This window comes from Fusarium redolens (genome assembly GCF_020744475.1).
Source record: "Fusarium redolens strain MPI-CAGE-AT-0023 chromosome Unknown BKA55scaffold_4, whole genome shotgun sequence".
Lineage (NCBI taxonomy): Eukaryota > Fungi > Ascomycota > Sordariomycetes > Hypocreales > Nectriaceae > Fusarium > Fusarium redolens.
Window position 1 is genome coordinate 2,373,641 of NW_025763667.1, and position 13,096 is coordinate 2,386,736.

At 51.0% G+C, this 13,096-nt stretch overlaps 2 protein-coding genes and 2 non-coding genes across 4 annotated transcripts; all 4 read right to left on the reverse strand.

Annotated features, from left to right (window-relative positions):
- Nucleotide 1: 1 nt before the first annotated feature.
- Nucleotides 2–7,376, reverse strand: BKA55DRAFT_609309 (uncharacterized protein). The gene is made up of 3 exons (XM_046196632.1): nt 6,467–7,376; nt 370–6,413; nt 2–316 (listed from the first exon to the last, which is right to left on the reverse strand). The coding sequence occupies exons 1-3, from the start codon at nt 7,083–7,085 to the stop codon at nt 257–259; spliced, it is 6,723 nt and encodes a 2,240-aa protein (XP_046053318.1). The 5' UTR covers nt 7,086–7,376; the 3' UTR covers nt 2–256.
- Nucleotides 7,377–8,334: 958 nt separating this feature from the next.
- On the reverse strand, nt 8,335–9,863 carry BKA55DRAFT_561322 (uncharacterized protein). Its single transcript, XM_046192152.1, has 2 exons — nt 9,265–9,863; nt 8,335–9,212 (listed from the first exon to the last, which is right to left on the reverse strand). Exons 1-2 carry the CDS (start codon nt 9,786–9,788, stop codon nt 8,828–8,830), a joined length of 909 nt encoding a protein of 302 aa, XP_046053319.1. The 5' UTR covers nt 9,789–9,863; the 3' UTR covers nt 8,335–8,827.
- A 1,708-nt stretch (nt 9,864–11,571) lies between these two features.
- BKA55DRAFT_t80 lies at nt 11,572–11,643 on the reverse strand. Its single transcript has one exon. It is a non-coding gene; the product is annotated as a tRNA-Arg (tRNA).
- Nucleotides 11,644–12,781: 1,138 nt separating this feature from the next.
- BKA55DRAFT_t79 lies at nt 12,782–12,853 on the reverse strand. Its single transcript has one exon. It is a non-coding gene; the product is annotated as a tRNA-Arg (tRNA).
- Nucleotides 12,854–13,096: the final 243 nt, after the last annotated feature.

A 13,096-nucleotide genomic window follows, 5' to 3' on the forward strand; every position in this document is an offset into this window, starting at 1 on the left:
AATAGGTATTCAATTAAATAAACGTATACGACGATACGTATACATACATGATACATAACATACATAAAACCGTACGCCGACGACGTGAGTCGCGTGTCATTTACACAATCTATAACATCAAATGTCGTTCACGGGCATCATCCTGGAATGCTTGCTAACGCACGCCAATTTCTATCCGGCTTTGAAAAAAGCAAAAATTACAAATATCCAATCATGTCATGAAACTTTTCAAATCCTTTCCGACTCATATATAAGTTTACGAATCAGCCATAACCAACGCCAACAGAGCCATGCGGCAGTAGAGGCCATAGCGCATCTAAACACCATGTTAGCAATTATGGTCAACATCTCGTAGAAATCAATGCTTACCTGTCGGAAGTATGCAGCTCGCTGGTCGAAGTCGACCTCCTCGGCAACCTCCTCGTTGCGGGGGAGAGGGTGCATAACGATCGAAGAGCTCTTAGCATGCTTAAGCGAAGCGTTGTCCACTCGGTAAGAGTTCTTAACGCGCTGGTACTCCTCCTCGGTAGGGAAGCGCTCCCGCTGCACACGTGTGCAGTACAGGACGTCACTGCGAGCCAGGATCTCAGGGGTGAGAGTCTCAGACTCGCAGAGAAGCTGGCCAGAGGCAACGAGCTGCTCTCGGACCTTAGGTGGAAGAGCCAGAGCCTTAGGGGCAACGAGCTGGACCTGAACGTGGTAGTGTCGGAGTAGGTACACAAGGGAGTGCACAGGTCGGCCGTAGAGAAGATCACCCAGGAAGGTGATGGTCAAGCCCTGAACAGTACCCAACTCCTCACGGATGGTGAAGAGATCAAGGAAAGCCTGCGTGGGGTGCTCCTTGCTGCCGTTGCCACCGTTGATGACAGGGACAGGGCTGTATTTCTCAGCAACATGAACGCTGCTCTCCTCAGGGTGACGGAGGACGACAGCATCACCATAGCAAGCCAGAGTACGGAGGGTATCCTGGAGAGTCTCGCCCTTCTGGACAGAAGAGTGAGAGGTGGAGATGGCGATGGTGCGTCCACCAAGACGCTGCATAGCAGCATCGAACGAAGCCGAGGTGCGAGTAGAGGGCTCGTAGAAGAGCGTCGTCAAGACGCGACCTCGAAGGATGTTCAAGACACCTTCGCGCTGGACACCAAGACGCATCTCCTGAGCAACAGTGAAGAGCAGGTGGAGATCAGCTCGGCTGTAAGACTTGACGGACAGAACGTGGGTGTTCTTGAACGACGAAGGCTGAGCCAGGAGCTGCTGGAGGGAAGAGCTGACCAGAGGCTGGAGCTGGAGGCCAGGGGCGAGCTCCTCAACAGGAGCAGCACCACGAGCAGGCGAAGGCAGAGTAGCGCCAACAGCACCAGTATCGACACCGCGGAGACGGTTCAGAGGCTGGAAACCACCCAGCATGGACATGCGACGGGCTTGAGGAGAGTCGGTGGCTTGAGCGATTGAGGTGGTGGGCTTGACGGGAGGCGACATGGGAGGAGCGATGTGCGAAGACATGTCCTTGCCCTGAGGCGAGACAGGCAGGACCTCACCATCAAGGCAGACTGTGGTGTTCTGGAAAGTGACTCGTTGAACAGATCCACGCATAGTGCGGCCTACGAAAGGAGACCAGAAGGTACCGGGAGCCACGGTGTAGGGACGGTCAATCTCAGCCTCGATGGTGGTACCAGACTGATCGTGGAGCTCGAAGATCTCCATAGGGTTGGTGTAAAGACGATCCTTGATGTCGTCAACAGTTAAACGACCCTCAGCAACTGAAGTGAGCAGCAGAGGGAGAGCATCAGAGATACCCATGTGAGGATCGCCCTTGTGGCCGAGCGAAGTGGCCAGGCGGTAAGGCAGACTACCAATGGAGAACACATCAATGGTCGACATGTGCTGCCAGAGTGCCTTCTGATCAGCAGCGGTAGGCAGACGCTCGCACTCAGGGTACTCGTCACGGTTGAGATATAGGGAGTAGATCGAGACGTCGCAGGTGACTTGGAGTCCCTTAGCCTTGCTAAGGGCAATAAGCTTGATATCGTCCTTGTTGGTGACTGAAGTAACGTGGATGCGACGGTTGTGGAGGCTGGCAAGGAGGAGAATCGAGGCCAAGTCAGTCAGCTTAGCATCAGTGACGATAGGCTTGTGTGTGGGCCAAGAATCGAAGTGAGCAGTGACAGCAGCAACCTTGCTGATGTTGCCAGAGAGGTGGTTAAAGGGGATGAAGAGCGACCCAACCTCGCCTGTAACGTGGCTGATCTGATCAGCATTGTCGGAGGTAGCAGCTACAGAGAAGTTGTAATCGCAGTAGCCACCCCGTCGGCTGCTCTGCTGAGCAGTCTTCAAAGTGAGGGCATCGGTGATGGCACCATCAACACCCAAAGGCATAACTCGAATCATGCTGAAACCAGCAGAGATAGAGGCCTTGGTCACTGTTTGAAGGTCGTCATTGTTGGCAGTAGCAATGCCAGGAACGAACGCAGCGATGTTGATCAGACCGGGTAGCACAATGGTTCGGTGGCTGGTCTGGTAATCGCGCTTAGAGACCTCAAGCTCGAAGTGGCGGGCAATGGCCTCGACGAGAATCTTGGCGTTCTTGACGTTGGTAACAAGAGGAATCTGATAATCAACAGCCATACGTCGAGTCTGGTAACCCTTACTCATGTAGTTGGCAGGACGGCGGTACTTGTTGTTGGAAGGCAAGTTGATGTACAGATCAATGGTGTTCTTAGCCAGATGCTGGGTGAGGGAGAACTCAGAGCTGCGATCCTCCTCCTTACCGAGAACCTCAAGGTACTGGCACTGAACGCCGTGCTCCTGGAGGAAATCGGCAGTACCGGAAGTAGCGAACAGCTTGTAGCCGAGCTTCTCAAGCTTCTGTACAGAAGGAAGCATCTCACGCTTGTCCTTGTAGGATCCAATGGACAGAAGGATGTTCTTCTTGGGAATCTTGAAACCGGTAGACATCAAGGCCTTCAGATAGGCCTCATTCTTGTCAACACCGAAGCAAGCAACCTCACCTGTAGAGGCCATCTCGACACCCAGTACGGGATCAGCACCGGAAAGACGGGAGAAACTGAACTGAGGGACCTTGACACCGACGCAGTTGGGAGCAAGATCGGTAGGAGGGTAAGCCTGGAAAGGCTGGCCCATGATAGCCTTGGTGGCCATCTCGATCAAGTCAACACCCATGACCTTGGACACGAAGGGGAACGAACGTGAGGCACGAACGTTACACTCGATGACCTTGATGTCGTTGTCCTTGGCAATGAACTGAATGTTGAAAGGACCAGTGACGTTGAGAGCCTGACCAATCTTGCGAGTGGCCTCTTCAATACGCTCAATGGTAGTGGCCTCCAAATCCTGAGGAGGCAAGATAAGGGTAGCATCACCAGAGTGAACACCGGCGTTCTCGACGTGCTCAGAGATGAAGTGGCCAATAACCTTACCATCCTTGGCAACGGCGTCCATCTCAATCTCCTTGGCATTCTCAATGTACTTGGTAATAACGACAGGGTGCTCCCGAGAAACCTCAGCAGCCTGGTCCAAGTAGTTCTTGAGATCCTTCTCGGAGTAAACTGTGTTCATAGCAGCACCCGAGAGGACGTAGGAGGGTCGAACCAGCACAGGATAAGAAACAGCGTTACAGAACTCCTGAGCATCAGCAAAGCTAGTAAGCTCCTTCCAGGTAGGTTGATCGACCTCAATACGATCCAACATACGAGAGAACTTGTATCGGTTCTCGGCGTTGTCAATCATCTCAGGAGAAGTACCCAGAACCTTGACACCGGCACGGTGCAGGGGGAGTGCAATATTGTTGGGGGTCTGACCACCCATAGCACCCAAAACACCGCTTGAGTTCTCAAGCTGGTAAATGTCCAGGACAGTTTCGAGGTTAATGTTCTCGAAGTAAAGCTTATCAGCTTCGTCGTAGTCTGTACTAACCGTCTCCGGGTTATAGTTGACCATGATTGTCTTGAAACCGGTGGCACGAAGGGTTCGAATGGCTCGGACTGAGCACCAATCGAACTCTACGGATGAACCGATACGGTAGACACCAGAGCCCAGGACCATAACACCGTGATCGTCAAAGTTGACGTCGTGATCAGAGGCATTGTAGGTCATGTAGAGGTAGTTGGTGAAGGCAGGGAACTCAGCAGCGACGGTGTCAATCTGCTTAACAAAGGGCTGGATACCAGCCTCAAGTCGCAGGCGGCGAACAGCAATCTCGTTGGAGCTCCAGAACTTGGCGAGCTGACGATCACTGAAACCCAGACGCTTGGCCTGGAGAAGGATAGAGGGGCTGGTGGTGATGTCGGTTGTGCTGTAGCTTGTCATCCTCTTGGCGAAGTCGCTCAAGCCCTTGAGCTTGCGGAGGAACCACTTGTCGATCTTAGTCAACTCCCAAATCTTGTCGACAGTGTAACCCTCGTGCATGGCGTTGGCAATGGCAAACAGACGCTGGTCAGAGGGGGTCTGGAGCTCATCCTCAATGCTCATGAGGGCCTCGGTTTCGTTAAAGCCGAGGTTGTGGAAGTCGATGGCTCGGATGGCCTTCTGGATGGCCTCCTCGAAAGAACGACCGATACTCATGACTTCACCCACACTCTTCATGGAGGAACCAAGCTGAGTGGACACACGGGTGAACTTCTTGAGATCCCATCGAGGCATCTTGACCACGACGTAATCTAGCGAGGGCTCGAAGCAAGCACAGGTGGACTTGGTGACTGAGTTCTTAATCTCCTTAAGAGGAATACCAAGACCAAGCTTGGCAGCGATGAAGGCCAGAGGGTAACCTGTAGCCTTGGAGGCGAGAGCAGAAGATCGAGACAGACGGGCGTTGACCTCGATAATGCAGTACTCGCGGGAAAAGGGGTTTAAGGCATACTGGATGTTACACTCTCCGACGACGCCAAGATGGCGAATGACATTGACAGCTGTTGTTCGCAGCATGTTGTAGTCCTCATCAGACAAGGTCTGCGAGGGGGCGACAACAATAGAGTCACCAGTGTGGATACCGAGGGGGTCGAAGTTCTCCATGTTACAGACTGTGATACAGTTGTCTTGAGCATCACGGACAACCTCATACTCGATCTCCTTCCAGCCCTTCATACTACGCTCAATCAGAACTTGGGGACTGGCGGCGAAAGCCTTGTTGCAGAGATCCATCAGTTCTTCCTCGTTGTTGGCGAAACCACTGCCGAGACCACCAAGGGCATAGGCGGCGCGCACAATGACGGGGAAGCCAATGTCCTTGACGACGTGCATAGCCTCGTCGATGTTGTTGGCAGACGCGGACTTGGCACACTTCTCGCCAATAGAGTCCATGCTTCTGGCAAAGAGCTCACGATCCTCAGTAGTGATGATGGTATCGATCGGAGTACCAAGAACCTTGACACCAAGAGACTCGAACTCATCCTTGAGCTGAATACCGACCTGAAGGGCGGTCTGTCCACCGAAGGTCACATAGATGGCATCAGGTCGCTCATACTGAATGACCTTTCGAACGAAGTCGGCGTTGACAGGGAGGAAGTAAACCTTGTCAGCCAAGCCCTTGGAGGTCTGGATAGTGGCGATGTTGGGGTTGATGAGGACAGTGTAGATGCCCTCTTCCTTCAAAGCCTTGATAGCCTGACTACCAGAGTAGTCAAACTCACCAGCCTGACCAATGCTGAGACCACCACTGCCAAGAACGAGGACCTTGCGAACAGAGACGCGGGGGTGAAGACGCTCGTTCTCCTCGATGGTGCCACCAGGGAAGCTGACAGGAGCCTTGAGAAGCTCGGGCTTCTCGGCACAGTTGGCCATAGTGTTGATGAAGACATCGAAGAGGAACTCGGTGTCGCGAGGACCAGGGGTGCTCTCGGGGTGGAACTGCACACTGAAGTAGGGCTTCTCAGTGTGGAAGATACCCTCGTTACTACCATCATTGGCGTTGACGAAGAGCTCCTTCCAGCCATTGGTCAGGCTGTCGGTATCGACGGCGAAACCGTGGTTCTGAGAAGTAATGTGGCATTTGCCAGTAACCATGCTGGTGCAAGGAATGTTGTGGCCACGGTTACCGAACTTCATCTTCTTGGTGGTGGCGCCAGCAGCACGGGCGAGGAGCTGGTGTCCCAAGCAAATACCGAAAACGGGGATTTCATTCTTCTCGAGGACGGCAGCGATGTTCTTAACGACGTTGTCGAGCATAGCGGGGTCACCGGGACCGTTAGAGAGGAAGAGACCGTCGAACTCGTCGATGGCGCTGGCGATATCGTAGTCCCAGGGACAGACAAGGACCTCGACACCACGCTTGAGGAAGCACCTCAGCTGGTTGAATTTCATACCGACATCGAGGCACAGAACACGGATAGTACGCCCGGATGGGTGCTTACGGGCGACCGACGTCGGAGGCTTGTAGAGCTTAGGAGCCTTAATGGAAACTACATATATAATGAGCATGCGTCTCCGAGTTTGAAAACGCTAGGAAACTCACCTTCGGCCACCAAGTTCTTGGTGTTGGGGTTGACCCATTCGACCTGCTCAAAGTGGTCGGTAGGCAAAGCAGCCAAGGCATCGTCAGCCTGACCGTTGACAGAGCCATTGGTCAGACCACGAGTCTCAAGGCGCATCTTACCCAACATGCTACCCTTCTCACGGATTCTTTTAGTCAAAGAGCGGGTGTCAACGCCGTACATAGCGGGAACACCCTGCTCCTTCAGCCATGTGCCCAGAGAAGATTTGGCCAAGAAATGAGAGAAGTCCTCGCCAGCATATGAAGCTGTGACGAGACCAGCAATGTGGATTTCGCTAGACTCGAAGTGAGCGGGCAGATCGCCGAGGAGCTCATCCATAGCCTCGCGCGAGGGGACACCATAGTTTCCGACGAGAGGGAAAGTGATGACGAGAATCTGGCCGCGGTACGAAGGATCCGTTACGGACTCAGGATAGCCAACCATACCCGTTTGGAAGACCAGCTCTCCAGCAATGCTCTTCTGGGCACCAAAGCTGTAACCCTGGAAGGAGGAGCCATCTTCAAGCTCGAGGCAGGCGAGGCCATCATCCTCGGCGCCAATCTGACGAGCAGAGGCTGGAGGTTGAGGAACCAAAGCCATTGTAGTGGTTATGGTTATGACTTAGGAATGAAGCAAAGGAAAAGACAAAAAGCACCTGCACTGGGCTATATCAACAAAATACCCAAAGAAGCGCGGGGCAACGACGGGGAGGGGTCGTCGCGGGAGGACAGGGAGATTGCGAGCGACGGGCCGGCAAGTTAACTCGTTTTCAGAGCTACCCTGGTAAGGTCAGAAGCTACCTCGCAATCATCAGCCTCAACTGTAGTTGGAGGTAAAGAGGATGTTGGAGAAGAGCGAGGGTTTGGGAGGAGGAGAAAAAAAAGAAAGAAGTCTTTTGATGGAAGCGGCCCTCGAAACTTTTTTTATCGCCGGGCTGCAGTACAGGGTGCTCCCCGCTGTGGACTGCTATAAACTCTAATTGGCCAATTGAAAGATGGTTCCCTTAATGCAGCCAATTGCAGCATTCCATTAAAATCTGCAGGGACACTAAAATGCCCCGCCGTGCCTTGGCCAAACTTCTCAAGCCTCTCCACAAGCTGCGCAACAACCTTTCATCATGACTGATCGCCATCAGAAATGGTTGGACTTGAGCCTCGAGAGTGGGTTTGTTAGATCAGCGGTCAGGGTTTAGCCGCACCGTCGATACGGGCCAAGGCAGTGGAAAATTCCCTGCCCGAGTTCCATGGCAGGTGGCGGGGAGACTTGTGAAAGGCTCCGGTAACGGAAGAAATATCTACGACATATGCGGATTGGAGTTGTCATGACAAAGTCTTCAACGTGAAAAACAACATATCACCAACAATGCTGTAGGGAACCATTCTGGAAGCTGCAGAATGCCCGTAAGCTTCCAGTCCGTAAGCATGATACTAACTCTTACTGTGAGAAAGAGCTGCAGTCAGCCACGCAACAGGACAACCTTTTCTCAGCCGGCACTCAACACCCAAGATCCATGATCGAAAAAGCTCGAGCCTAGGGCGACAGCGAGAAAAAAGGCGCTTTATATGACAGGCTAAAACATAAAACATCCACTTTCCGCTCAGCATCCACCTCCACAGCTTGAAAAAAAGAATTTTTTTTTCTTACATCTGATCTTGCTATGATTGGATTAGTTCACGGTGACTGTCCACCTTCAGTCAGGTTTAGCCTCATGCGAGCCGCCAAAACCCGATATGCAGGTTCACTAGCAAGTACCTATCCCGACATGAGGTTCGTGCCACACCATGTATGTCTTAACAATTCTAGAGTAGAGAAATGACATCGTATACTCTGTTGCACATGAAGATATATACAAATATCTCATAAACGCTGTAAATTCGAATATCAGACAAAATATCCTTATTTTATAGGTATAGGATAAATTCGGATCGAGATCGAATCGATAGAAACTACTCCCTAAGACTGGGCACATTGATGCAGGCAAATGACGTGAAATCATTTATCCAGGCTAGACTCTCTTGGCTTTTCATCGTTAATTCTTCTGAAGGGAGCTCCCAACGCCCTGAGCAAAATCACCAACTACATATACACTTCTCCTTTTGAACCACCCCCAAAGTAACGCTATTCTTATAACAATATTGCTTCTAATCTGCCAGTTTGTCGAGCTCTTAAAACCAAGCCAGCCCTTATACCATAAAAAAGAAGAAAAAAGTGTTATGCTATTCGTTAGATGAACTGGTCAAATCGACCCAAAATAACTCCCATCTGAATCTCTATAAACCTTGGCACCATATTTACGCCTTAACGTTCTTTGTCTCACTCAGTAGTCGTGTGAGCCAGCAGCGTTAGGGCATAGGAGGTGCCCCCATATTCGTGATCTTGGGCGTCCTTTGTGCTGTCGGGCTGGCCTGGCTTCCCATCATGCCAGGCTTCTGACCGCCTTGTGTATTCATGCGGTAAGCTGGTTCTCTCTTCGGGTCGATACCGGGGAAGACAGCCTGCAGCCTTGAATACAGGTCCCTGATGCTATTATTTCGCTCTTCACGGTCAGCGACCGGGTCGATATTGTTTTCCGCCCCTTCAGGTCCTACAGCTGGGACCCGAAGTTTGAGCGAAAGAGTCAGAGCAGGCGCAGTGAGGTATGCTGGACAGGGTGGAACTTTAACTTCAGGCTTCCGATCTGCAAGAGCGGCCATATACGACAAGTTTGCTTGCAATCTCCTCATACATCTGATGGACAGTTAGTTGTGTAAAGTGATACTTTGTCCAAATGAGAACTCACTGGAGATAATCCTGCTGTAGTTGTGTCTCTTCATCCGTCGGTTTTTTCTCAGCAGGGTTTCCAGCTGCAGCGCTCTCCTTCTTTAGTTCCTGTTGAGTTGCCTGGATTTGTATAGATTCATAGAGAAGTTCGTGGTTGATATCGAGCAATAATGCGAATCGTTCCTTGTCTCGAGACTCAGTACCAGGGCTTAGCGGAGCCGCTGTTGAAGCTCCATTAACAGCCGGTCCTTGATTCGAAGAGAAGGTTGGCGTCTGAGGTGTCGATAAGCCGGCAGATGCTGGCTGTTGTTGCTGCTGCTGTTGTTGCCCTTGCCCTTGTGCCTGTGCCTGTGCCTGTGCCGAAGCTTGTTGAGTCTGCTGCTGTTGTTGCGGCTGCGGTTGTTGAGACTGCTGGTTCGTAGGGGTTTGGCTTTGGGAGGGAGGCTGAGGTGTTGGAAATTGACCCTGTTGCGAAGGTAGAGCGTTGTTCGGCGTCCCTTGTGCGGCGCTCGGGGGTCTTTGAGGGGTCGATACCTGACCCATACCAACGGGGTTGGCAGCTTGTTGTTGTTGTTGTTGTTGTTGTTGTTGTTGTTGTTGCTGCTGCTGCTGCTGCTGCTGTTGCGCTTGAGCCTGCGCTTGCTGTTGCTGTTGCAATCGTTGCATCATCTGAGGATTCTGGGGCATCCCGGGTTGGTTCATTGGGAAGCCCTGCATGCCTCCGCCCATCATGTAATTTGGCGCAAAATTTTGAGGAGCGACCGACGAGGGAACGACTTGACCGTAGGGGTTGCCAGCGAACTGCTGTTGGAAGCCTGCCACTGTGCGCAACATGTTAGCTGTTGGGTGTGGAGGAGAGGGGGGTGTTTTGTCGCGTCGCATATCGGTTTGCGCCGCGCTTCTTCTTAATCACGCCTGACCACAGACTGTCCACACATCGTTAAAGAGGCTGGTGCTGTTTACTAGAGCATTGGAGGCAGGCGCGTCGTGAAAGATTCGATCGAGGATTGCGCGCAATGAAGAAATGGTACCTACTCTGACCATTGGCAGCCATATGCTGCATTCCTGCGTTTGGCATCATGCCTCCTGGACCAGCACCCATCATTTGAGGATTCGCGCCAGGGTTAAAGCCTCCTTGAGGCGTCATGCCGGCGAACTGCTGTTGCTGGTTATACATCATCTGCTGAGCGGCTGGCTGGGCTCCGGACTGCTGCTGTGGGGCAGGGTTGTTGAAAGAGGGAGCAGCATTGTTGCTAAAGCCGTAGCCGGCGGAGTACATGGCTGTTTGTGACTGTGACTGTGATTGTGACCTGGGCTGGGCTGGGCTGTCGCTTTCAGGGCGTCAAGGCGTCAGTACAGCGCTTCAAGCGGCAGCGCGTGCTGTACTGGCTGTGCTGTGCTGTAGCAGCGGCAGAGGGCAGCGTATAATAGTGGGAGGGATGTGTTGGGATTGCGCCTGTGTGAGCGAGAACAGGCTTGTCGTTGGCTGGCGATGGAACACGAATGGGGTCCAATCAGTCGGTCAGTCCATCAATTCATGAGTGACAAGTGAGGAGTGCAGGAGGTCGTATGGCGTGGGATCGGGAGGCTGGGCTTGTCGCTTGTGTACGGATATGGACATGTATGGACGCGGTTCAGTTGGTTCAGGTTCCAGGATTGGAAATGAAACCTAGAGTTAACTCAACGGTGGGCAGTTGAGACGTGGTTGTGTGGGTCCAAATGTTACGGCAGTCTGGGTGGGCAACCAGGCCGTTTTTGTCACAGTTACACTTCAGCTACCGTACCGTCAGCACTACGTGTTCGACATCAGCTATCGAGGTGTATATCCTCCCTGCCTCCTTCTGTACATACCGCGTTTGTGATTTAACTTTCGCCTATATCTGTTATTTTTCACGAAATTCTATTCGCATATATCATTCAGACCACCTCAGTCTATTCTTCGTTCCCCATACCTCTAGGCTCCAAACATTCATGTCGCCGACGTTTCCAGTAAACAAGGGTAGTTCAAGGAGCTGCAGTCCATGTGAGACATATATTGACTTGGGCTGACTGAGTTTAAATAAAACTATCACCCAACACCAGCGTCCCCGTATCACTAACTTGGTCCCGGACTTGTTTGCTCTTATTATCAGCCGCACGCCATCCAAAGAAGCTGAGTATCACTCTTGACCTGTTAACACTTCCCAGCATTTATACCATCTTCAAGGATTTGCTTCATAACAGGCGCCTTCACAAAATCCTCCCTAACCTCAGTGTACAATTAATACCTACCATATAACCAGATATCCTCACAGCCCCAAGCATACCCCAAAACGACAAAAATAAATGATCACGCTGGGGATCGAACCCAGAATCTTCTGATTCGTAGTCAGACGCCTTGCCATTGGGCCACGCGACCTTGCTCTTGGATGATTCCTGGTGGCCAAATTCCCGTCCAAGATTGTGGACAACACAAACGGAGAGCTTGCTTGTCCACCGCAAATGCGATTTTAAACTCGTGGATTAGTTCCTTGTTTGTTATTCATCTTCTCCTCTCGTACGAGTGAAAATTAATGGATGGTACTGGGTATACCTCTGCAAACGACCTATGTGGAGTCCACTGTCCTTGAATTACCCCATTGTTGGCCGGATTGTCCGTGATAGGGTTTGCTGTCAAGTTCATAAGCAGTCTATTAAGAACCAACCCGAGCTGACTCAAGTTTTCTTATATATCAATTGTAAAGGCATGTTAAGAATGATAAACTATACCACCCCTTTACACCAGCGTTTCATAAACACAAGAGGTTGAGTAAGAAGCTGATACCCAATCCATGACTATGGAGCTTATCATAAGCCCGTTTGATCAGTGTAGTGATGAAGTGAAAATGTACATAGACCATTGATCCTGCCAGACTTCGGTCTGTTAACAACGGGTTCTCTTCCAGATAAAGTTGCCCACTTGCTGAAGTTGACTAAGGGACGCGAAGCGATGATGTAGATGTGGACAGGTTAGAGGTAAAGGGAAAATAAAATTTATCGTTATAAGAGATTCGTATAATATATCTGAGGTTTGCAAGTGCTCTCGCGTCATGAAGATGACAGAGTACCTTAAGCTGTTGGTGACACACAAAACGAGTCTTGTTGTCTAGCCAATCATGGCTCAAGGGAGTTACACAAACACTCTGCCAATCATCAACCGCGCGGTACAACTATAAACTCCCCAGGTTAACCTCAGTGGTTGTGTTAGTCGCAATAATCTTGTATATACATTACAAGAGATCATTGTCCTTACGTTTCTTACCGACCTCAAGGTTTTAAAGCCAAGGAACATATTAATAAGGAGATGATTCTCACTTCGACGCCTGGCTAGACCTGGAGCGATTAACAAAGCACAGTCTCACACAGGGTTGGTCTTTCAATATTAATACAAATAAGCTATCAGGAAGTCGGGATTAGAATGTTGGTTTACGTAGTGGCAATATGTCCTATCAGGGTGCAAAAGGTTAGCGCTTTCCTCGGAGAGGATCGACACCACTTAACGCCAGAGTCAAAAAGCATGATCACGCTGGGGATCGAACCCAGAATCTTCTGATTCGTAGTCAGACGCCTTGCCATTGGGCCACGCGACCTTTGTTCTTGAATTTCGTGGTGGTATTTGATACTATTGGTCTGGAGTTGTGCCGAATTGTAGAGTTGGACGTTAGACGATGTCTGTTTGTATTGCCGACTTAACTGTGGCTATGAAACTTGATCCCTGAAATAGTGATTGGCTTTATAACAGTGCTCTGTAGCTAAGACTTTAGCCTTCACTTGTAAGGATGATTCTTTATGCCTATAGCGGACTATCATGACTGGGAAGACATAAAGGTGTT

Coding starts and splice junctions, on each gene's coding strand:
- BKA55DRAFT_609309 (XM_046196632.1), bottom strand. CDS start 7,085: ATGGCTTTGGTTCCTCAACCTCCAGCCTCTGCTCGTCAGATTGGCGCC. Junction 6,414..6,466: donor CAAGAACTTGGTGGCCGAAG/GTGAGTTTCCTA, acceptor TTATATATGTAG/TTTCCATTAAGGCTCCTAAG. Junction 317..369: donor GAGCTGCATACTTCCGACAG/GTAAGCATTGAT, acceptor CATGGTGTTTAG/ATGCGCTATGGCCTCTACTG.
- BKA55DRAFT_561322 (XM_046192152.1), bottom strand. CDS start 9,788: ATGGGTCAGGTATCGACCCCTCAAAGACCCCCGAGCGCCGCACAAGGG. Junction 9,213..9,264: donor CTACAGCAGGATTATCTCCA/GTGAGTTCTCAT, acceptor ACTGTCCATCAG/ATGTATGAGGAGATTGCAAG.